Source organism: Galendromus occidentalis, unplaced genomic scaffold (assembly GCF_000255335.2).
Source record: "Galendromus occidentalis unplaced genomic scaffold, Mocc_1.1 scf7180000077436, whole genome shotgun sequence".
Lineage (NCBI taxonomy): Eukaryota > Metazoa > Arthropoda > Arachnida > Mesostigmata > Phytoseiidae > Galendromus > Galendromus occidentalis.
This window is the reverse complement of record NW_003805424.1, coordinates 223,151-246,385: the sequence shown is the minus strand read 5'-3', so window position 1 is coordinate 246,385 and position 23,235 is coordinate 223,151. Positions and strand designations below refer to the sequence as shown.

Here is a 23,235-nt window from a genome sequence, read left to right as displayed (position 1 = left end):
ACTTATGAGCAATCACCGGTCTGATTTTCTGCGGGATCAAAACAATGAAACGAAGTGATCCCCGGTAAACCCTCAATGGAATTTCCGAGTTCCTGGAGTTTCATCCAGGTTCAGATAAGGCGCCACGACTCTGCATCCGGTGTGCGACTCCACATCTCTGTCGGTTCGGTATCCGCTGGAATGTTCTAGCTTGGTTTCCTCCAAGTATACATACATATGAGCGATCCGCTCCATCAGTATTCAGCCGGAGTCATCCTGCTCGCTGAGCCCCTGTCCGTTGCCGTTCGCCTGCTTCTTCCGACAAGCACGGACCACGTATTGTGTCGGAATTGCGACCTCGTGTGCCCACAGGAATCTTCACGCCGACCGTCAATCTTGAACTTGCGAAATCGTTCAGCGACTTCCCAGCACTACTTTTGTTGTGCTTTTCTCGCACGGCTTCAATCCTTACCCGCACACAGCTGCTGACTTTGATTTATACTTCGGTGCGCCACGTACGCGAACCTTTTGAGGGGAGATTCATCATTCGAGAATATCTGCCATTCCGAGGGTTGCGCGGTCATTGCTATGGATCACGAGTACGAATCCGCCGCAAGACCTAGATCGTACCAGATTCAATTTCTACGCGCTAATCAGATACATATCTAATGGAGGAGATCATAGCACCACGATTCATTTCCAGTCTTCTGACTGTCGGGTACCTCGCACTCAGCGTGCACGCAGCCCTGCCCGAGAACTGTGCTCTGATAATTACGGGCAAAAGCCTGACGGAAGTGTAAGTTCTATTCCCCGCTTGATGCGCAAACGTTACAATCCGACGATGAATTCTTGGGTTCACTTCCGCTCCGTATAGTAGTGCATTACTTCGAGCTAGAAAACTGTTGCAGGGGTGTAGGTACTCAGAGATGCATCACTTACGACGATGTGAACCAGGCAGTCAGCGAGGCCAAAGATAGTTTCTCCGGGGGCCGCGTACCTCCTGAAATCTACGAGCTGACTTCCGATACACCAACGCCGGAGCATATAACGATTCCCGCAGAAATTGGTGAGCGTTGTCTCCGAATCATGAATCTGAATGAGCCGTCGAAGCACTGAGGCGCAAGCAGAAAATCAGGCGTCGAATCCATCCCTGCTGCTTTTCCTCCGCAGTATTGAAAGCCACGCGGATTCTCGCCGAACGATTCCACCTTTCCTACCAAGATATCGTATTCGGTCTCCCCAAGATTGACACTTCGCGAACCATCATCGATGATATCTGCCCGACCTTCTTGAAGCCGATAAAGTGCGAAGTGTCCCGCTACAGGTGCGTACTCAAGGGGAATCCCGAAGCCGGAAATCTGTTCTCGAGAACGCGAATCTAATAGTTGTAAAAATCTTGCCCGCCTCTCCAGAACCTTGACGGGACAATGCAATAACCTCCAGAATCCCTCTTGGGGCTCCGTGAGATCAGCGATGGTACGCTTTTTGCCACCTGCGTTCGCCGACGGCATATCCGAGCCAAGGAGAGCTCGCGACGGCAGTGAGTTGCCGAACCCGAGAAAGGTTTCGTTCTTGATCCATCATGACGTTTCTGAAAAAGACAAGCGCATACGAACCATTCTTGTCGCTTTCGGCCAATTGTTGGACCATGACCTGACGCTAGCAGCTCCGACACTGGACCACGAAAAGCAAGACATTGTCTGCTGTCCGTAAGTTTCGGGAGCCGTCGATAAGTTCATCGCCTACCGTCCAACGGCAATAATTATTCTGGAAAATTGAAATGAAATTCTCTTCCCGTAGAACCCCGATTGAGAAACGTCACCCGAACTGTTTGCCGATAGAAATTCCCGACGACGATCCGTTCTACAAGTTCTACAATCGCAAGTGCCTTGAATTCGCTCGACTCCTAGCATCCCTCAGACCTAGCTGCAAGCTCGGGCCGCGATCCGCATCAAACACGCTCTCGGCTTACATTGACGCTGGCTTCATCTACGGATCGAACCAAGAAGTCGCCTCGAGACTCCGGACCTACAAAAATGGTCTCATGAAGACTACAAAACTCTATCGAGATTTAGGTCTGAAAGACCTGCTTCCGATGAAGACAACCGAAGCCGACGTCGGTTGTATGTCTCGTCCACGGGACTTGTATTGTTTCGACGCTGGAGACGAAAGAGTGAACGAACAACTCACCTTGACCGTCATGCACACGCTATGGTTGCGTGAGCACAACAAGATAGCTGAAATTCTCCAGAAACTCAACCCTCATTGGGACGACGAGACGACTTTCCAGGAAACTCGCCATATAATCATAGCTCAGGTGCAACATGTAGTAATCAGTGAATGGTTGCCAATGATCATCGGACCCGACGCCATTCAGAAATATGGCTTGCTGCCCGCCTCGGACGGTTTCTACCATGGTTATGACCCTAAGGTCAACGCTGGGATCCGGCAAGGTTTCCAGGCGGCTGCTTTCCGATTCGGGCACACTCTTCTCCCGGATGTGACCGATCGCTACAATAAATTCCATGATAAAATCGGTAACGGCCGTGCGAGCGATTAGAATTCAATTCGATCATCCTAGAGCGATTCCGGAGTAAATTCCTAGCGCCCCCACACTATTCCAGAATCGATCCGACTCTCTAGGCTCTTGCGGCAACCATATGACCTCTACAAGCCCGGGGTTATCGATACTTTCATTCTGGGAATGGTCAACCAACAGGCGAGTCGAGTCGATCAGGAAATCACCACTGAAGTAAGCGACCTCGTCTCTGGAAAGACGTCAATCGCGTATTGAACCCACAGCCACGCTCTTGTGTTCCACCCTTTGGCCTAGTTGAATACGAAGTCGAATTCTCGACTAGGTGACGAACCATCTGTTTGAGAAGACGGGTGACGGCTTCGGAATGGACTTGGTCGCACTGAACGTACAACGTGCGCGCGAAACTGGAGTGCCTGGCTACAACGATTTCCGCGAATACTGCGGCCTTTCTCGAGCTAAGAGCTTCGGGGACTTGACCGGATTCATGGCCAATAAGACTATATACCGTTACGCGCAGCTCTATAAGTAAGTCCAGAAAATCTCAAGAACTCGCTCTTTTCCGCAACATCTTTTGCGTTCTCCCTGAGAGCGCGACCCTGCATCAGCAATCGCGCCAGTCCAAGCTTCGGTATCGTGTATTAAGTTTATTGAGTTTCCTTTTCCTTCAAGACACCCTGATGATATCGATCTTTGGTCGGCCGGTGTCGGAGAGTTTCCCGTGCCCGGCGGAATCCTCGGCCCTACGTTCAGTTGTCTGATTGGGGAACAGTTCGCCAACATTCGTCGCGGAGATCGATATTGGTGAGCTTCCCTTATGACTTATGTTTCTCCACGAAGCCGACGCTCACAGCTCGATTCTCTGGAATCCTCGAGGCCAGTTTAACGGACCGCCTCTCACACACATGAGTTTTCACGCCTCAACGAGCGGCTTGCCTTCATCGACCAAGACGTTCGTTATGTGTGTATACCAAACAGAACGGGACCTTGAGTGCTGGTTTATTCATCTGGCCGTACACCAGCTGGCATTGGGCCGACGCTAAACAGAAGAATCTTGAAAAATGCCGATTAGTTTGCGACATTCCTCTACTCATACAGGCTGGTCGCACCATAAGATTGTACGACACCTCGCCTAAATTCTTTCCACTTCCTGATTATGTCCGGAGTGAGCAGGGATTTGCTCTCCCGAAACGCCCAAGTTTTTGGACCCGAAGGGACGCGTGCAAAAGCGGAGTGCGATAAAAACTTCAATTTGTAGATAAGCTTTTATCCAAAGGCGTTTTTCGGTTCCAGGTTCGAAAACTCTGGATGGCCCTCATCTTTCACCTTGGAACAGTTAGCCGAAATCCGGAAATTCTCGCTAGCACGACTGATTTGCGATAACTCCGATGACATGCATGATATGCAATTACATGTTTTCGAAGAAGCCACATCCAACGGAAATCCGAGGTAGGCTTAAAGGGATCAGATTTCTTGCGGCTTTGTAAATGAGAGGGAGATAACATGCAATAAGTTCGAGCCTACTACCTGGAGAAGAAGAAGTTGAAATTAATCCATCTACCCTCTCAAGGTATGGCTGCACAACTGACCGGATGCCGAGAATGGACTTCTCGAAATGGAAGGATGTGAAATATGTCGAGGGCGAACGGTTGAAGGCGTGATACGTTCGAGATATTACGAATAATTTGCGTTACAAAAGGAAAAAAATCTTAACGTCACGCATGATTCGAACCCTTCCGTCAATCTCATCGGCTTCAATTAGGATCCTGGAGCTCGAGGACTCAGCATCTCTCGCATCCATGCGTCACATCGAGGCATCTCACTCTCTACTCGAAGCTCCTCCGAGGTCTTCCTGGGAAACTCACACAGTCGAGACCAGTGACGGACTGCTAGGATTCGATAATGCCGATGTAGGTAGTTCCAAGCCAAACGGCTCTAGACTCTCTCCATAGTTAAAGCATAGGTATCTATTATGGAACAATTTTCACTCAGAGCCCTCGTGAAGCGCAGAGGCTGTCCCCGATGAGTCGTCAGCTTGATAGTTTCGCATAGAATGTATATTGGAATGAGCGATGTGGAACTCCTGTGATTCTCGTGAAATGAAAGTGCCTAACAATGAGCAATACAGGTGTTCAAACCGAAATTTCGTTCTCAATTTCCGTGGCGAGTCTGCGACAAGTGCGGGGCAGACGGGATCTTACTCGCGCCAGGCTTTTGATCACTGATTCAGTCCGTGTCTCGATGGAGCTTCCCCTTGATCTGACCACAATGTTTTCTTTCGTGCGATGTACACACTCTTTCGGAGGGAGAAATTATGTACTCAAGGCTCACAATCAACGTTTGCGGAGCTGGAAACGATTACCTTCCCGTGGGGAACGTCTCAATGATGGATTGATGATGGAAAGTAATGCAGCTCTTGGATCATATAATCGTCTGGGTTGTAGGATCTTATATCTACCGCTTGTGGATTCAAGGGATGAACATCTAAACATTGGAAAAATGGAAGAAGGTATCTCGGATAGCGCACTCGCAGCGGCGGCAGACTTTGTGCGGATCTGAGCAGATTGCTCCCCAACGAACTCGATGGCAAATCAGGTAGCAGGTACGAGGCGGGGCCAGAGTGGAAATGTCCCGCCCTTTGCGGTTCAAACCGATGGATCCGCGCGCTTTTCGATGAAAGGTTAATAGCAAAGGCGGTAGTAAGACCGCTTTCGGCTGACCGATTGATACTGCTCCGGGAATCATCGTGATGCTCGTTTTCGCTTTGTGAATCGATATGCGCGTGCTTGGAATTTTCGCGATATCTTATCCCACCGACCAAAGTTACCGAGACTCGAAATCGACGACGAGATCCCTGAAGATGAACTCCTTAATCGTGAGCTTCCTGATCGCTCTGTTACATGCAGCGCCTTCGGCTTCGAAAGGTGAGCGAATAAGTCATCCGATCGCACATCCAAAGATTCTTGCAGGCTGGCTGTCGCTGGGCGGACATTCCGTCGCCTATTTCCCAAGAGAAATCCAAAATCTACGGAATCTCCTCCGAAGGGACTCGGACTCGTTTACACGAGCGAGCTTTCGGAGAGATCGATCGGTCCCGAATATTCCCCTCGCGGGAGGAGACAACCCCAACGAAAGCGTTGGAGAGGAGAGTCACCTCGCGATCATCCTATTGAGGAAAGCAAAGGGGCACGTTGGCTTCTTTGACCTTGTCCTCTGAGGCCTCTAATCCCCGAATTCCGGAAGAACCAAGTCCATGTTCTCCGTTAACATGGAAACCGCCCGGCGATATGGGGGGGCTGTATTCTCGAGGTAATCCGAGTGATGCTCTCGGCAGAAAGTCTGTCGGATCAGGAGCAGGTCGAACGATTCTCCTGGTTTCATGCAGCTCATCATCATTTCGCGTATGCAGGAGGAGCGGCACCAATCGCGGGAATCACCGTAGTCATTGGGAGCAAGAGCTCCAGGAGAGAGCCTGTTGAGCCCGGCTCTCCGACGTGAGTAAAGCTCTCAATTCTCAAGACGGTTAGGCTTGCGGAGGTGAGGACGTATTTCACGACGCCGACGCGACGCCCGTTAAGGCATGTAACTGGAGAATTGGGGGTCGCGTTTCCGCCTCCGTGATATCTGCGCTTGGGATATGGGTGCTACTTTAGCAGCGACTTGACAAATTTTTCTCTGCACAATCACTTCAACAACGACGAGACGGGTCAACCAACTGGGGCCTGGAAGCGAGGAGTCTCGGAGCGGGCCAGGCGGAAATTAAATGCGTGTCTAATAGTCCGATAACAAACCCGTGCAAGCTTTTGGCGCGTCAGAAACAACTTTCTCGGTATCTCTCGCCTCGGATGATCGCCGTTTATAGTAGGCTAGCGACAAGCCGGAGGCGAGCGAGACTCATTCTCTTCCTGGAAGAGACCGAAATTCCTATTCCCGAGATTGTCCGTGGCTCAAAGAAAGAAAATTTGTGTATATTATATTCATGTATATCTATGTGTGCCTCCTTCTCGGACAGACCATCCACCTTCCCCGATGGGTCATGAGTCATGAGGGAGCCACAATCGAAATTATTTTCATGTGACGGATCACATGGAATGTCATCTCCCTTCTCTTCGGCAGCAGACCCCCAGAGAAGTGATCCTCGTAGGTATCGAGCCGAGGACCGCAGCAGCATCTCCTCTCTGGATCTCAACGGAGACCCCAAAGACGAGGAACTGACCACCGCTCCTGCCGCCGGAAGAAGCCGGAATATACCTCCCGAACTCCCGACATCGTTCGCGGAGGGACCGGGGGAACGGCGAATGACCTCCATCGTCACGAGTTCTCCGGAGGAGCCAAGTGGGATAAGTAGAAACCTCTGATACTCAAGGGCTGTTCGCGACATCCGACGTCTCGAGTACTAGGATGAGTCCCGATAGTTGAGCGGGAGCGAGACTGGGCGAGTCCTGGGGCCTGAACTATCGATCGGATCTGGGTCACCGACCAGTCACAATCAATCGACCAAGTCGAATTCACAATAAGGATGTATGTTCATTACGCTCTCTCCACGCTGTTCTTACCCTTCTAGAATGGTTACTCCCCACCGTCAGGACCGCATGAAAAGGAAGATATCAGGTACCCTATGACCGGTACCCTATGACCTGAACATGCTCCACCTCCGAGGATTCCTCGATCGATGATAAGCATTCGCCCTATTGCGGTCAAAGGATCCGCGAGTCGTTGATTCGGGCAAAAATGAGCTCTCGATTGCGCTTCTCCCTCGACAGCCTGAGTCATCAAGTTGGAAGAACGTGCGCGCGATTCAATCGAAGATTAAGCCGATCCCGATAATTTCGGGGGCCATTGTACTCCCTCCCAGAGAGAGGGCATCGCCGAAACTCCGAGCCAGCGTGGCCGTGGACTTAGTTCGAGTTTCCATATTGATGCGCCGCATCGTGAATCGATGTCGTTTCCCTTCTCGAGACGAATGCTCCACAATATGAGAAGTCCTGGATGTGGCATCCCTCTCGCGTGAGCCTCTAGCACCACAGGAGAAAAAGAATTCAGCACTGTAGCCTGCGCAGAGCTCAGCCCACCCTTGTCGATCGCCACAAACGGCTCCTTGTTTGTGCAGCGCTCATTCAACAATTGAGTGAGCGGAAATTAGGAATTCATCGATTCGTCGCTCGCTCGCTCGGATCGACTGCGTTCATGAGGTGGCGTTCACTGCCTGATCAAAGATTTGCGATTAACCGCTCGTAGCTGTATCTCTGAAGAGCTGTACACTGACCCGGTATTGAAGGACAGATCATGTTCAGGAGCCAGGTGGAACTCGCGAAAAGGACGTTTGCAACTTCTGTCCCTTGTCGAATCAATACCTCGGCTCTGAGAATTCCGGAGGAAGTGACCCGTGAGCGTCATAGGCGCCTCACTATACATATTCGAAGCACCATCCTTATCGGTTCAAGTTCAAAATGAACTCAGAACGAGAAACTCAATCGCTGATATGCTCGCCTGCTTCCCAGAGCTTTCAAAACTCACGCCGAGCCAGTCGAAGGCACGAGGAAAGCAGGTGCCTCCGAGAGCGAGCCCCGCACTCCCATTCCATTGGGCGGCCCAACCTTTCATCTCGGCCGATTGGCTCCAATTGTGACTCTGCTCTCTGAATAGAAAACTATCTGAGGAGCGAATTCTCACTGCGGTCGAGGATAAATCATCGATTGCTCCCGAGTGAGAACGAAAATCAAGTCGAACCTCAAATATTCTGAACGCAGATATATCGAAGAAGCCCCTGACGCTCCGATGCGTTGAAATACGATCAAGGAGGCATGCATCTTTGCTCAGAACGATGCTTCACAATATTCGAGCCGCTCTTCTACTTGCAGCGAGCCGCAGGTATCAATAGGTAGCGCTTCTCTGCCGCTGTGGTGTTTCTCCAAGGGCAAGGAGGGAAGAGAGCCGCTCATTCCGATTGCAGGTATACCAGTGATCCAGGACAGGGAGAAGCTTTGATGAGACAGTGTGGGGGCTCCGTGCGAGCCCATGGACCGACACATGCGACTCGAGCTTGTTCACAGGGGGATGGAGAGGGACTGTCGGGCAACGGATAATACGATTGGAAATCGGCGAAAAAGTCTCAATTTTTTTCAGAATCGAACGTCGTCCTTGTTAAGAGCTCAGAGCGTTTCCAAGTGAAATGTCCATCGGTGCCGAATCGGAAACGAGTTCAAGACATAGTTTGGTTCAAGGATAATCACACCCATCCGATATATCGGTAATTCTTGGAGGATATTCTATAGCCCTACTCCGATGAGATTCGAATATGCGCATTCGCAGAATGGGTGTCTCTCAAGACCTTCGAAATTTTGGTCGCTGATATCGTGCTCACCGTCTGCTCCCGCAGGTACAGCGCAGAGAACGCTTTCTCGGTTTTCACCCATACGACTACCCACCAACATCAGCCCTTGGAGGTCTGGAAGGGACGCGTTTTCTCTTTCATAGAAGAAGAGCAACCGACTCTTACCATCGGGAAGGTGGGTCATTCGCTGGAGGGGGACTCAAAACAAGCTCGTTCCTCTTCTGAGCTGTCATTTGCTTTCAGGCGAATCAAGGCGATTCGGGAGTTTATGTGTGTCAAGTCACGCTTTCTAATCGGAACACTCTCTCCACTTCGACGACTGTTCTGGTAGTTGGTGAGTGTGCCGGAATGCTTCCCAAAGATAGGACTCGTCCCGGAAGAGCAAATCGAGACGAGCTACGGAGTCGGATCGACTGAATTATCCGATCGCGGGAGCGGGCGCTGATCATTTCGAGTTGTGAGCATCCAGAAAGCGACTCAAGACAAGCTGAATTGCGACATCTGGATGCAGCCCGGCTCCGAGCAAATCCCGCTCAATTGGGTCCCCTGAGCTCTGCCCCCCCTCCGAGCCGGAATTCTGTTTGGAAAGAGAGGAACAGACAAACGGCTCGGCGTTCGCGAATTCACTACAGGACCGGGAAGAAAGGAGACATAGCTCTTGTCCACCACGAGAAGCAAATATGTATGTACGTAGGTGCACGACTTGTTCAATCGCCAGGGTGACGGACTCCTGCACTCCTAGCTTTCTGCCATGGCGAAGGGGCATACCTAAGGCTGGGAATAATTCACGGCATTTCCCCCGAAAATTCACGGCAATTTTCAGCCCCCCTTGACTTCCTATGGAGGATCGTCTGAAAATACCGTGAAAATTCACGGCTTTTGGCGCGATCGCGCCAACTTCCCAGCCCTAGGCTGCACGATTGTGTCTGGGCCTGCGACATCCGCGATTGAGCTCCCCGATTGCGCTAGCACGGGCAATGGACGCGATCTCCGATCTTCTGGAGACGCTTCTCCGCGACGGAGCGGCTAGCATGCGGTGATATTTGGTCATGTGCGGCCGTAAGTACAGCATCTGTCCCATGAGAGATGAGGGTGCCTCGTTCCTCGATTCGGGAATTTCCCCGAGGGGAAAGGGACCACCGCAAGTTCTAATTCGATCACGGGAGAACTGTGAAAGTGCACCGAAGTTTCTCCTCGATCGCGAACAATCGACTCAGCCGGAATCCTGTACGTCGGTAGTAAAGCATCGTGAGCTCCTCATCAGCGCAAGGGGATATGTATACTGATACAGACTGCACGCTTAATCGTTCGCGGAATATTCAGCGGAACTCCCCCTCTTGTCAAAGTTGATTCTCGACTGCGATCCACGCTGCGCTAGTATGAGCAAGGTGATACAGCACAAAAGTTACTGCCGGAATACGAGCCCTCAGGCATAGACTTGTGGGCGGTTCGAAAGCAGAGCAGCGTACGCCGCAAGATACGATCGCGAACGTTTGCAAATTAGAGGGCGGATTCGTCTCCAGGCATTTAGTCTGCGATGGAGAGTCCGGGTTGACGATCGAAAGGGCTCCGAATGAAAACTTGACCGGCTCCTCCGAACCGCGCTCTGCATTCAAGCCGCGATATTCGAGCTTGGAAATTTTTACGCGTGCGGGTCCAGCTGGTCGGTAGTGATTAATCCCCCACGCGGTGGCTTTTTTGTCCGACACTTCGGTTTTGATTAATCGGTGTAAAGTAGCTCGATTCCGATGAAACCCTTCCCTCATGCAAGTTGCTACCATGGAACGATCGAGAACCAGAGTGCGCTCGAGTTCCTCCTCGGTTTTATCTCCTGCCTAGACTCCCATCTTTCCCAATATTCGCCCTACGCGTTCAACGTCATCTCATCCTACCACCCTCCCCCCGATCACCCACCTGGCCTTGCATTTGGCTGATACGCGGATAATTTTTGAAGTTTTCGCAGCTAACATCCCCAGATTGGCAAGTTTGCGGAGCGATTCCCCCTCGTTCTCTCGCCGAGAGGAATGCGGCACGGGCGGGGATTTTGATCGAAAGCAGACATCGAGAAGCAGGAAGATCGGTTGTCGATCGGAGTATTATCATGGGCTTGTTCTGAAATTGAGTGACCCTTCTCTCACCACGCGGTAATCGGCGAACGAAATTTGGAGGGCGTGCTCCTCCTGTGAGGGCGTTTCGAGCTGCCTGCGCTTTAGTATTTTGATCCATTCCATTCTCGCCGATGAAGGGAATCCTCTAGAAACTCTTGACCGTGAGCTTCACGACTGAGCCAGGGTGGACGAGAGAGTTTCTTGCGGTCTGGATCCGATTTCTCGCAAAAGCGACTTCCACGAGAGGGCACCCAAAAATCCATCGTGGCATCTTGGACTGAGCCGTACGATGCGGGCGTTCCAGATTTTGGTGTAGAACACTCGGAATTCCACGAATCCGTAGTTGCATTTATTCATACGACATTACTCTTCATGAGTGAATATACATAGAGGTGTATGGCTCTGATTATTCCAGGCGACACTAATCGACCCGAGCTCTTCCATTCGGAGACTGGTCAGCGGATAAAAGCGTTCGTTGGTCCCGTCATCGAAGGCAACGACCTTCGGATTACATGTGTCATACAAAAAGGCGAGTCCCAGGTCCCAGCCCAATCACTGGGCGTGCATCTTTACAGCGTAATGAGCCTCATTTTCGAGAAACTCGTTCGACGCGAGAAGTGGAGACGTCGTTTATGTATCTCCACCGTGATTCCTCCGCGCCTGAGTCGAGCCCTCTGTTGATACGTACCATGCAGGTTTCAGCCTGCAGTGGTACCTAAACGACCGCAGAATCAAAGAAGACAACCAGAGTTCCTTGAGAGCGACCATGCTGACCTCATCAGGCCTGAAGGCGAAGAACTCATCGGTAGTACAAAGCAGATTGACTCTCAGGGGACTTACAAGGTATGCTAGGAATCGCTCCCGTTCGCCATGCGACCGGCATCAACGGCGGTTCCTCGCCATTGTCATTGACTGACAACATAAATGTCCAATGTTGTTCCGCTTCCAGAGATATGCATGGTGCAATGATTTCGTGTGAGGCGCGCAACGAGAACATCAATCTGACATCATCTGTATCAGTGGCCGTATCTTTGTGGAGTAAGAGCTTTTCCATCAGTGGTTTGAGAATTTCATCACACGTCTGCTTCCAAATGTCTCCGGTCCCGAGAACAGTCTTGCCAGTCCGACGCGACGGTTTTGTCTTCCATGTCGATTACCTTTCGAGCTCAAACCAGAGATCGCGTGACATCCCTCTTCTCGGGTCGCACTCAAACGACCTCGGTCGATAATGAGATAATTGCGGAGCTTTAATTTGAACCTTTGTCCGCTCAGCTCGACCTGCCGAAATGCGCATACAATCGCGCACCTTCTCAGCTGGTGTTCCTGCCAGCGTTGAATGCGAAATCGTTGGATCTCGTCCCGTGCCTGAAGTGACTTGGTAATCTCAAATCCTAACACGCCCTATCACCCTGATCCCCGCAGACGACGACTAGAGATACCTCTCCGATCATGTCATTAGCCTCCGCGGCAGGGATTCTGACGCGCCTCTCAATGCTTGTTCTCATTAGAATATCTTCGAGATCGGACAGAAGATATAGAATCCAATGCCTCGTGGAAGCATATTTCTCAAGGATGCAGCGAATTTCAGGCGTATTTCAGGCAGGCCGGGTCAATTGGCTTCGACTTTCACCCACGTTTCGAAAGATAATGCCATCACAACATCTGTGGTAAGAATGAGAATGAAACACTGGGAACGCGTCAATTCCAGAAGAAACAGTTACTGATCCATAAAAACCCCAGGTCACATTCGTTCCGACCGAGGAAGACCAAGGAAGGATACTCATCTGCGAGGCGAGGAATCAAGCACTTCAAGATTTCCCAGGCAGCACAGCGAATCAAACCCTGGTGTTGAACGTTTTTTGTGAGCCATGTTTTCGGTCGATTCTCCAATTCTGGGACTTATGCTCCGCACTGTGGCTTATACTAGCTCCACTTTCGCTTCTGTTTCAGATAAGCCCAGTGTCGAGTGTTCCATAAACCGCCAGGGTCCTCTGGAAGACGGAGCGACTCTTGTTGTATTCTGCAAGTACAGAGCTAATCCTGAAACAGCCGAAATCGTTTGGTGAGAGGGAGTCTTTCTCACGTTTTAACGGGAGAATTTAGCTGCTCGACCATCCGGGAATCCGAGGCTCCATCTATATGCGTGAATAATTCCGGCGGCGGAAACTTTGTCCGTCGGCAGATGTATTTATTTACTGAGTTCTCCCCGGAAACAGGTACAGGGACGGTCGACGATTAGAAAAAAGTAATGCTGCGGTCCTCGTGGAGCACCAAGCAACGGCGAAGAATTCGGGGCGCTACGCGTGCGAAGTTATCAATGCTGAAGGCGCCTCGCGATGTGATGAAATTCATGTTTCGGTCAACGCCGGTAAGACATCACGACTCATTATGATGATTCGAATCAATTTTCTCAAAGCATACATCGGATCTCTCGATTGAATTCCAAAACACATTCGACCTGGGGCCCACCACAGAGTAGAGATGCATTCATCCAGGAGGGGAGCTCGATCGATAGAACGGCGTTCCGGCAGATCCTATCAGATTCATAATTCTTTCAGCGCGACCGGCGGGAGCATTCTCTTCCGTCTTGTTTGTCGTCTGTTCGACTCTCGTTGCCGTTGGCTTCCGAAACTGAACGTTCCCTGCTGTTACACCCCCGAAGGCTGCTGAAAATCACTAGAGAATTCTATGGGAGTTCCCGGTTTTTAGGTTCTCAAGATTCCCGCTCGAGACTGCTCAATTAGTGCCCTCGGCTCAGTCCTAGGCTCCCCATTCAAAGTGTATTGTAATCAATGAAAATGATGTCAAACATCGGCTCGGATCTCGCACTCGAACACGATTGTGAGGTTCCCAGTGCAAGCTCCTGTACGGGAATCGGCTCCATCTCCTGTCGGATTGATACCGTCTGATTGCTCAATGCTAATGATGTGGCGAGCGCTATGGATCAGCCCGCTTTGACGGAGAGAATCTGATTTGGGTCGTGAAGCTCTTCGCTTGAGTCTGGGAGCTGTGACCAACTTTCACTGATAAGAGCACCCAAAAGCAGCAGCGACGACATCCAGCGGCGACCGTTTTTGTGATCTGGTTATCCCAAGCGGCACGAAGTCAACATCTAGTTCTGCGGATCCGGTTTACGTCATTCTATTAACCTTAGTGGCGCAGTTCCTGGGTGATACAAGGGATTGTCTCCCGGCTGGCCGGCTCCTGCAATGGGTTGACCGGAGGCGAACCGTTGCGGCTGCGGCTGCTGCTGGTAAAAAAACGTCCGAGCGGCAGCCGAAAGACGCTTCGTGAAGGCAAGCAGTTCCTGTCTGAATGTTTCCGGAGAAAAATAGAGCTCGAACCGAGAAGCATCGTGAAAACTGTGTCACTGGTGAAAGATCACTTTCTCTTCCCTTTCTGGACAACACAAATCGACCATCTTCTGTTGCTATAAAAGACACGCTTGTCTAGCAGAAGCCGGTGGCAGAAAGTTTTGAGAATACGCAACAGCATGAAAATCGGAATACTACTTTTGTGTGGCTCGGCCGTCGTGGCTTACGGAAGTGGTGAGTCCGTGTCAAAAATTGTTTGGATCGGGTGTCTCCTCCTTCAATAGTACATCTACTGAGTAAGGTTCCCTCCAGATGTCAAGGCAAGCAGAGATTCGTTGGAGAACGCTGAAAAGACTTTGCTGCTAGAGGATCTCCAGGAGCCACAAGCCGAGGAATCAGTACCACAGGCTGTCGTTGTCCCTAGTCTCGACACAGACGCAGGTGATTGTCTTGGTTTAGATTTCAATGTCGATTTGCGACTATTCTGCGGCTTTATGGCTCGAGGTGAACGGCACGACGGTATACCAAAAGTCCAATTATCTCTGCAGGCAAAGAATACCTGGTTGAAGACGCCGAGATCGAGAAGCTGCCGGAGCTTCCATTCGATATCGATGCTATCCCCCAATCGAAGAATCCAGAAGACCCCTGCCGCAAGGTGAGATAAAAAACTTATGTTTTGGGGCAGCGTTCGCGGAATCATCTTTCCACCACATGTTGCGCCGGGCAGACGATCGATGGTCCGGATTCCGCGGATCGTGCTGGAATAGCACCGGAACTATCAATAATTATCATAGCTGCAATTATTTCTCCATCCAGATCCGTGATTTGACGAATCAATGGCGCGAGTTGGGACGAGAAATTGCGCAGAAGACCGCTGAGCTTGTTCGAGTCCGAGGAGACGAACGCCAGAAGGTGAGATTTCTTCGCTTGATTCCAATCGATGCGGCGTCTCGAATGCTGCCGACGCTTCGGATCCTGCTCCGGAGATGGAAGCTGAGTGGGTTTTCCGAATTTTCCAGATCAGAGAGCAAATCCGCAAGATCCGTGAAGAAATGACGAAAACCAACGCAGCGATCCGAGAAAACACCCGAGAGTGCGCTCGTACACGACGACCAACCCTCAGGCCGCCAACCCCAGAAGCGTAAATTATTCGATAGTTAGTCGACGAGCATCGTGGCGATGCCGGCAGATCGATTCGGTTCGAGCGCTGATCGATCTATATTTAATAAATGGTTAGTGATACCCTTCTTCCGCGTTCTCCTTGATAGCATCCCCGAATCGACTTGTCTCTTAATGATATTTTTGGAGAGGATGCTTTAAATAACAGCTCTGGGTTTATTATCATCTGTCATGTAGCATTGCTCGATTAGTTTTGTATTTACACGGACTGGATGCTGAGATTCTAGATCCGAGGTAGCATCAGGCAGAAACCTTATATGTACAAAGATGGCGTTGAATCGGTCCCTACCGGGGCGTCCGCAAGACGCCGCGCCGGGGTCCCGCGACTTCACTGCCAACCATGGCCTCCGTCACCGCCACCCGCTCCGCCGTCCCATCCACCGTGGTTTCCGCCTCCTCCACCACCGTGGGCCTCTTGGACATTGATCGAGAGAACGGCGACGCCCTTAGAGTCTCCTCCGTGTCCTCCGCCATGACCACCACCGTGAGCTTCTTCGGTCTGGATAGCTTGTCCGATCGGAATTTTCTGGACGGAATCGGCGACAGATACAGCCGGGTCGGGGTAGGCAGCATCGGGACCAGCCTCGATGGCCTGAGCGTGACCTCCTCCTCCTCCTCCACCGTAGCCTCCGCCGTGACCTCCTCCGAAACCTCCTCCGAAACCTCCGCCGTGACCTCCTTCGAAACCTCCGCCGTGACCTCCTCCAAAACCGCCACCGTGACCGCCTCCGAAATCGCCGCCTTCGATCTCTTTGACGATGACGGAGTCTCCACCGCCGTGACCTCCGCCACCTCCACCGTGTCCGCCGCCGAATCCGCCTCCGTGTCCGCCGCCGAATCCGCCTCCGTGTCCGCCGCCGAATCCGCCACCGTGTCCGCCGCCGCCGAATCCACCACCGCCGCCGTGTCCGCCACCAACTTCCTGGATCTGAACAGCTGTGTGACCGGAACTTTCGGCCTTAGGGATGCCGTGGGGGAAAGTCACTTTGGGTCCAGGGAGGTTTGCGGCAATCTTTATCGGCTCAACGAGAGAGATTGGATGCGTCGATGTGACAAGACCCTGTTTGTACTTGATGGGAATCGGTGTTTTGTCGATTTGGGCAGTGTATCTGTGACCGCCGCCGCCGCCGCCACCACCACCACCACCTCCGTGACCTCCACCGTATCCGCCCCCGTATCCTCCGCCGTGTCCATCCGATTCCTGCACTTGCACAAACTGGACTTCACCACCGCCGTGACCGCCACCGTCTCCACCGCCGTAACCGCCTCCTCCGTGACCACCATCAACTTCTTTCACAATGATAGATTCGCCGCCGCCACCTCCTCCATGACCTCCGGCGCGACTCGTTGCACTTAGGAGGGCAACGGCCCCCACTACCACAAGCCACTGCGGAAGAAAGCAGATAAACGTTAGTAAGTCATCTTTCAGGTGCGCTCGTCAAAAGAAGTTGTCTGCGATTCGTCGAGCTGCTCGAAGAAATCCGGCGAGTCAAGACTCAAATCGAATTTCTTGAGAGACCGTTGAAAACAACGATGAAGTACATTGATGAAATCCGACTATGAATTCCGCCGGGTGAGAGAGGCTCAAAAGCCGTGCACGAATAACAAGATTGGTGACCACAGTTCTCTTAGTGAATACGGACCTTTGCCATGTCCCGATACGGACCGTTATCTTCGATACGTTCCAAAGGGGATTCCGAAGCGAAGCTGGATTCCGGGCTCTTTATAGTGGGTCCCTTCCCGCGCGGCGCGCCGCGGCTCGATTCATCGTTGCACCACCAGGGCCCATCAATATCATCTTCCCTGTGCGGATCTCCACAACATTTGACAAAAGAAAGCGTCCGATGCTATGAAATGGTTCAGACACAAACTGCTTTCTTCGTCGGCTGCAAACCATGTTTTCAAAAAGTCGGGGCGGCTATTCAGCAAAAACAACGCGCAAACAATGGGCTTGTCTCCATTACGAATTGGACCCCGACAATGAAATTGCACCGTCGTCGAAATCCTTTTTTTATGGTTCACACGGATCGGGAACTTGTTCGAATTGAGTCGCCTAATCCCAGTCTACGGGATTCCGCTCACGGAAGAAGCTCTAATCTACCAATAGAAGTCGATTGACATCAGTTTCCGGAATGGAATGCGTCGATCAATAATTCTTCACGCCCCGTGCTCGCAAGGGGCTTTGGATTTGTGCCTGTGCCAGAGGAGAAGCTCTCGATTATCATCATCGAGCTGCATACTACGAATACGATCGGCCTCGGATCGCACTCCTCTGTCCCAGTTGTTGTCCGGAGTCGAGCCGCAGGGCAAAATGGATTGGTCGAAGAAGTGACTGAAGGTCCAATTGAAAAATAGTTGTTGACAAGCCAGACGGTTCGCAAAGGAAGTCATGCGGGACGAATTACAGCCTCGCGGTCAACCGGCCGGTTTCGGATCATATCGCTTTCAAGGATCGCTTGGAAACTGCTTTCATGATTCATTACTCGCTTCGATCAATCCTGATTTCCAATCGAAACTCTTTCCCGAAGGCAGGTACAATTTCGACCGAGGTTCCTGGAGGAAACCTCAAGGAGCGTCATCCATTGGAGTCTTTACTGAGTCTGCGCATTCTTCCTTTCGAATACAGCGATGGCGTAATTAGCTTAGCGCAGAGAGGTCCGAGGACGTTCCCTGGGCTCCGTCTCGTTTTGATAACCGTGGGGAAAATGAGCGTTTAAGGGCAGCAGCTGGTGAGCTCACTTATCCGCCCTCGTCAGCTTTGAACGCTACGCCCGAGTTGATGTAGTATCGCTACATGCAAAAGATTCGAGCGAGATAGTGACTTTCTGATTCGGTCGTCAAGAGCTGCGTGAAATGTGGGGAATCGACTCCAACGCTTCCTACGAATATCTCGGTCTCACCTACGAATATCGATTGATTGAATAAGATTATCATACGAGACGATGATGCTCCATCTGGAAAGTGTCCTGTATATCAATAGAAATGCCTTGTGACTCGGAGAATGCTGACGTGCAGAATCCAAGATGTACATTCACGAGACACCTTCGACCAGGCGACCGGATACCCGGATATGATCCGTGATTTTCGTAAGGAAAAGTCGAACCGAATCCTGCGCTGGGCCCTGCATCGGTCTGTTGGCATTTTCCAATGAGAATCAGGTTTTATTCAGAGATGGAGTTGCGTGGACCGGCGACGGGCGATTCGAATTATTCGCATCTCCGATGAGCAGAGCAGATCACTTCTATCGCTCTCAAGAATGAAATAGCCAAGGTGAGGCTCCTCTTCAGCTGCTTTCCGTTGGGAAGGTTTCGGCTGGGTAAGTTCACCGACGCAGCACACAATCTATCAGATGGTCACATGACCGGAAGCTTTCTTCCGCTCTTGGCGAAGTTCGTACAGCGGGATGAGCTGTTTGCTTGCTTGGCCGGCTCGCTTTGCGTCTGACTGCCTCTCCTGTCAGCCGAAGTGTCCGCGCCATGGAAGCAGCTCCGGAGAACCCGCTACCGACCATCGGCTTCGGCTACAAAGGGAGTATCAGGAGCGGTGATGGCATCCCGGGCGCATGAGGATCATTCGGTCACTATGAAGAAACATCGACGACCGCCAGACGTTGTCTTCATCATCTGCGTCATAACCGCCACGGTCACTTGAAGTAGCGAATAACATCGGTTACGAGCTAAGGTCGATTCAGCCTTAAGCTATCTTACCGTTCAACGGTTCATTGCTGGCTGGTCACCGAGGGTTCGAGCGGACGAAGAGTCGAGAGGGAGCGGCGCGGAATCGAAAATCGAGGGAACCCGACAATCTTTTGTCACTGTGCGCCATGCGACTTCTTGACAAGCGCATTTGCATGACAAGCAGTGCAGGGCAGACATCTCATAGATTTCTCCTTCTCGAAGCAAGCGCCCACAGGCCGCCGCTTATCAGCAGTGCGTGTTGTAATCAGCTGCATGATCAACAGCAGGATCGTGAAAACGACGAGATCCGCCGCCTTGGTACATATAATGTTGAAATTGAACTACCGTATTTTATCCATATATGTAATAGTAAATAGATAGAAACTTGTCGATCTCCCTCACATGGCGGCAACGACGGGAGTCAGCTGCCTTGCTGTCTCGCTGGTTGTAGATTATTGTGCGTTGTCCGGTGGGAGTGATGCATCACCAGTCGTCCGAGCTGGCTTCTACGATTCGAGTCATATAGAAATGCGAATGTGCGGAATCACGTGCACATTATCGTCACGTCGCAATGACCTCTCCATAAGCCAAGATTTATCCTCGCTCTGTGAGGGAGGGGATGCTTTTCCTCGCATCAATTATCTTTTCTGATCCCTACTCCCTCAATCATTTTCATGCATATGCCGCCAGGATCACTCAACCAGACGCCAGATATGCAAACTTTCCATTCCATCCAACCCCTATCCCCGCTGAAGAGGAATACGTATTGGAGGCCTTGGAGCTCGAGGCAAGGACTTCGATACCCATTTCTAGTAGCGATGAGGTCTCATGTCTGAATGAGAGACACAAAATGAGGGAAAGCGATGGCACTCCCTGTCCGAAGCTACTGTATGCGACTGAGTGAGGCTGCATTCCATAGAGGAGCTCCATGGGTACACTGCCGGAAGGTACGCATCGGATAATCATCAGCGGTCATCAATCTGAGTAATATTCATATAAATTGTGGTCGGCGACTTTGCAAAAAAGAAGCTTTGCTCGGTTCATAAATATCGGGGCGGGACATAAAGTCTTGACATGCTTCTTCCGTCGTACAGGGAGCCGGATTGGCACACCTCTCGACGGTTGAGCGGTTACGAGCGACGCCGTTTCCGCGGGATTGTATCCTCTAACTGGAAGTCAGAGATTCGTTTCAGTATCCATGTGAGAGCCCTTAGTGACTAGATAGCTCATGTAGAAGTACATACATGATTCATGGGGGCTCCGCCTCTTCCTTCCAGAAGATTCCTCTCGACCAAGACATAGCTTCCGCGTTTTCTTCTCCAGGTGACGAGTGAAGCCTCCAGGTCGCATAGATTCCTCGCAGGAAACTTCAGAGTGAAATCGCGTGTCGATTTGATCTTTACCCGAAGGACACGACTCGGAACCAAGCCAAGATCCGAAGTACTGTCCGTCTCTCTCCTGACACTGTTTGAGGCTCTCGCTATCCTTTTGCACTTCGAGAGTCCCCCACGCAAAACCCTCTGTCGACAGATGCCAATATTATATCATGAATCATACAGGCTGTGGGGCTCCACATGAACACGAGCCCCGTTCGCAGTATTTGGCGGCTCCTCGAGAGTATGGGGGCCTTGGAGGAGTCACACTAATAACTTCAGAAAGTTGGGGTGTTCTTGACAGTTGGGGAGCGTCTTCCGGCTTTGGGGAACGACTCGATACAAATTCCCAATCGCAAAAAAGCCCCTGGCGTGAGTTTGGACGTGGAACGCATTCTCGATTGCCCCATAGGATCCTTAGGTCTTAATTCGTATATCATCAGAATCATCGAGGTACACATGATTCGGTTTCGTCCGATGTGAAGTTTTCTTTATTCAATCGGTGTCCTCCCGATTCTGCATGGAACCTGGATGGGGTTTCCGAGATGGAGGAGCAGTCAGTACTCGATTGGGTAAAACACGCCTTAGTGAACTTTTTTTCCCCTGATCCAGCTGTTCTCAAACATTTCTCCCTCACGTCTCCCCTAAGCCTTATGAGGGGCGCTCGCGTCTCCCAAGGAGATCACCGTATATCTGAGAATGTAAAGTTTCGACCTGAACATGTCAGAGTGCCGTTTTCTCCATGGAATATGGCTTTCTCGAAGAATCGTACAATGATCAAAGACTTGTAGAAGAATTGTAGGCTAGCAATGAGCTGGGTGACTTCTCTGAGACGAAAAATCGATCGGTTGGGAATTCTAGGGATCCTCCACGTCTCCCCCGATTTTCTCCCGCGTCTCCTCTTAAGTTCTCCTGCGTTTTCCCCGGGGGACGCGTCCCCTTGTTTCAGGAACGCTGCTCTAATCAGTCATTGAGGCTCTCGATGTCCATGCTCGAGAGCACACCTCCCGACGCCGCGGAGGCCATTTCGAATCTCGAAACAGTGCCGAAGATGGTTAGGTCGAATGGAACAAAGAGCTTGAGGCAGACGCTCCTAAGATATCTCTAAGAAGACCAGATGTAGTTACCTTGCCGAGCCATGTCACTTGTGTAAGGAGCGGGTATACAGTAAAAGCTCGTTACAGCGAACCTCTCGGGACCGGCAAATTTGGTTCGTTGCAACGAACGTTCGTTGAAGCGAGCATGAGTCACGAGAGCACACCTACCAAATTTCAAAGCTTCCAGCAATCAAGCGAACGCAAAAAAATCAGATGGATAGAAAATCCTAGGTCGCCTCGGCATTCCTTTTATTTCAGACCGTTGGTAATAAATTAATCGAGGGGCTCACAAGAAATCTGTAAGTTTTCTCTGTACCATGTTCGTGATTTGATTTCTATGCACGAAGCTCTCAATGTCTGAGATGGCACGGAAGATGCTGTCTGGAGCACACTCATTCGCGGCAACAAACCGCCTGATTCGAGATAAGGACCCAAGACATGCGCCGACCGCAACTTTTCCCTCCAATGGTTCTTCCAGAGGGTCATCCTCACTTTCACTATTTTCAGAATTCGAAGCTGCCCCAATCGATGATACGCTCGAAACTTGTTCGAGAATGCCGGAGTCTGTCAATTCTTCGCATACTAGAACATCGTCATCGGCCGCCACGTAGTCATCAAATTTCATATCACGGCCAATACCCAGAAGTTCTGCGTTGAAATCCCACAAGTCAATCGAATCAGAAGGTTCCTCACTGAGGCTTCCTTCGGTCTGCGGAGCTCGGTTGAACATGCCGCTATTTTCCCAACACTTCACTATCGTAGTTGGGAGAATTTCTGACCAAGCCGACGCTATCATATTCATAGCCTGATAGACATCGATTTTGATATCTTTCGCGGCACTAAGATGGACAAGGATCGAACGAATGAGAGAGTTCCTGTAATGTGCCTCGACCGCCCGAATGATGCCGAGATCAAGGGGTTGCATCACCGAAGTACAATTGGGAGGGAAATACTCTACGCGAACGTTCGTCAAACGCGGTATCACATTATGAGCGGAGCAATCATCAACCAGGAGGAGAACGTTCCTTTTGTCGGTCTTCATTTCCCGGTCGAACTTCAGCAACCATTCGCTGAATAAGTCTCGAGTCATCCAAGCTTGTTTATTGCCTTGGTACAAGCATGGCAAAGACTTGACATTCTTCTGACAGCGAGGCTTCCCTGACTTTCAAATGATGAGCATCTTTCTCTTATCAGTCCGACTTGCGTTACAACAAAGCAGTGCCGCGAGCCTGAGTTTCGATTTTTTTCCACCGGCACAAGTTTCACCCCTGACAATCAGAGAGCGATCCGGTAGGAGTTGGTAAAAAAGGCGAGTCTCGTCGGCATTATAGACGTCTTCTGGAGTGTAATCAGCGATTATGTCCGAGATTACATTCTGTCACTACTCGTCAGCTTCCTCCTTGGGGGCGTCGGCAGATTCGCCACAGAGAAGTCTCGAGCGGATCCCAAATCGGTCGCGAAATCTCGCTAGCCAGCCCTCGCTAGCCTGGAAACCATCATGGTTCAGAGAACTCGCATATTGCAGTGCTTTCTCCCATAGGAGTGGCCCGGATACGGGGATGTTCTTCGCACGAACATCCTGGAACCATATGTACGTCGCCTTGTCCACGTCTTCGTATTGAGCGGTTCTCAATCGCT

At 51.1% G+C, this 23,235-nt stretch overlaps 4 protein-coding genes and 1 pseudogene across 4 annotated transcripts; 3 read left to right on the top strand and 2 right to left on the bottom strand.

Moving 5' to 3' along the window:
* Nucleotides 1-647: 647 nt before the first annotated feature.
* Nucleotides 648-4,176, top strand: LOC100901973 (chorion peroxidase). The gene is made up of 10 exons (XM_003742963.1): nucleotides 648-775; nucleotides 888-1,045; nucleotides 1,150-1,303; nucleotides 1,392-1,688; nucleotides 1,780-2,516; nucleotides 2,604-2,731; nucleotides 2,841-3,043; nucleotides 3,188-3,319; nucleotides 3,809-3,964; nucleotides 4,086-4,176. The coding sequence occupies exons 1-10, from the start codon at nucleotides 648-650 to the stop codon at nucleotides 4,174-4,176; spliced, it is 2,184 nt and encodes a 727-aa protein (XP_003743011.1).
* A 1,199-nt stretch (nucleotides 4,177-5,375) lies between these two features.
* On the top strand, nucleotides 5,376-13,688 carry LOC114828211 (cell adhesion molecule 4). Its single transcript, XM_029111367.1, has 13 exons — nucleotides 5,376-5,439; nucleotides 8,642-8,765; nucleotides 8,895-9,024; nucleotides 9,093-9,183; nucleotides 11,373-11,486; nucleotides 11,653-11,800; nucleotides 11,907-11,995; nucleotides 12,230-12,335; nucleotides 12,546-12,624; nucleotides 12,698-12,818; nucleotides 12,908-13,019; nucleotides 13,174-13,325; nucleotides 13,516-13,688. Exons 1-13 carry the CDS (start codon nucleotides 5,376-5,378, stop codon nucleotides 13,590-13,592), a joined length of 1,407 nt encoding a protein of 468 aa, XP_028967200.1. The 3' UTR covers nucleotides 13,593-13,688.
* A 736-nt stretch (nucleotides 13,689-14,424) lies between these two features.
* LOC100897302 (uncharacterized) lies at nucleotides 14,425-15,516 on the top strand. The gene is made up of 5 exons (XM_003742932.1): nucleotides 14,425-14,505; nucleotides 14,584-14,712; nucleotides 14,820-14,926; nucleotides 15,088-15,183; nucleotides 15,291-15,516. The coding sequence occupies exons 1-5, from the start codon at nucleotides 14,451-14,453 to the stop codon at nucleotides 15,414-15,416; spliced, it is 513 nt and encodes a 170-aa protein (XP_003742980.1). The 5' UTR covers nucleotides 14,425-14,450; the 3' UTR covers nucleotides 15,417-15,516.
* A 262-nt stretch (nucleotides 15,517-15,778) lies between these two features.
* LOC100901828 (glycine-rich cell wall structural protein-like) lies at nucleotides 15,779-16,994 on the bottom strand. The gene is made up of 3 exons (XM_029111366.1): nucleotides 16,970-16,994; nucleotides 16,090-16,884; nucleotides 15,779-16,053 (listed from the first exon to the last, which is right to left on the bottom strand). The coding sequence occupies exons 1-3, from the start codon at nucleotides 16,992-16,994 to the stop codon at nucleotides 15,779-15,781; spliced, it is 1,095 nt and encodes a 364-aa protein (XP_028967199.1).
* A 4,469-nt stretch (nucleotides 16,995-21,463) lies between these two features.
* The window catches only part of LOC100901684 (tigger transposable element-derived protein 6-like), a 3,177-nt pseudogene continuing 1,405 nt past the window's right edge, over nucleotides 21,464-23,235 (bottom strand).

Excerpts from the sequence above, each read along its gene's own strand:
- LOC100901973 (XM_003742963.1), top strand. The coding sequence starts at position 648 with ATGGAGGAGATCATAGCACCACGATTCATTTCCAGTCTTCTGACTGTC. Across the intron at positions 1,689-1,779 it reads CAAGACATTGTCTGCTGTCC|AACCCCGATTGAGAAACGTC; the intron begins GTAAGTTTCGGG and ends CTCTTCCCGTAG. Across the intron at positions 3,044-3,187 it reads CGTTACGCGCAGCTCTATAA|ACACCCTGATGATATCGATC; the intron begins GTAAGTCCAGAA and ends TTTTCCTTCAAG.
- LOC114828211 (XM_029111367.1), top strand. The coding sequence starts at position 5,376 with ATGAACTCCTTAATCGTGAGCTTCCTGATCGCTCTGTTACATGCAGCG. Across the intron at positions 5,440-8,641 it reads AGCGCCTTCGGCTTCGAAAG|AATCGAACGTCGTCCTTGTT; the intron begins GTGAGCGAATAA and ends AATTTTTTTCAG. Across the intron at positions 11,487-11,652 it reads TACATGTGTCATACAAAAAG|GTTTCAGCCTGCAGTGGTAC; the intron begins GCGAGTCCCAGG and ends CGTACCATGCAG.
- LOC100897302 (XM_003742932.1), top strand. The coding sequence starts at position 14,451 with ATGAAAATCGGAATACTACTTTTGTGTGGCTCGGCCGTCGTGGCTTAC. Across the intron at positions 14,506-14,583 it reads CGTCGTGGCTTACGGAAGTG|ATGTCAAGGCAAGCAGAGAT; the intron begins GTGAGTCCGTGT and ends GGTTCCCTCCAG. Across the intron at positions 15,184-15,290 it reads GAGGAGACGAACGCCAGAAG|ATCAGAGAGCAAATCCGCAA; the intron begins GTGAGATTTCTT and ends CGAATTTTCCAG.
- LOC100901828 (XM_029111366.1), bottom strand. The coding sequence starts at position 16,994 with ATGTACTTCATCGTTGTTTTCAACG. Across the intron at positions 16,885-16,969 it reads CTTCATCGTTGTTTTCAACG|CGCACCTGAAAGATGACTTA; the intron begins GTCTCTCAAGAA and ends TCTTTTGACGAG. Across the intron at positions 16,054-16,089 it reads CGGAGGAGGTTTCGGAGGAG|GTCACGCTCAGGCCATCGAG; the intron begins GTCACGGCGGAG and ends GAGGAGGAGGAG.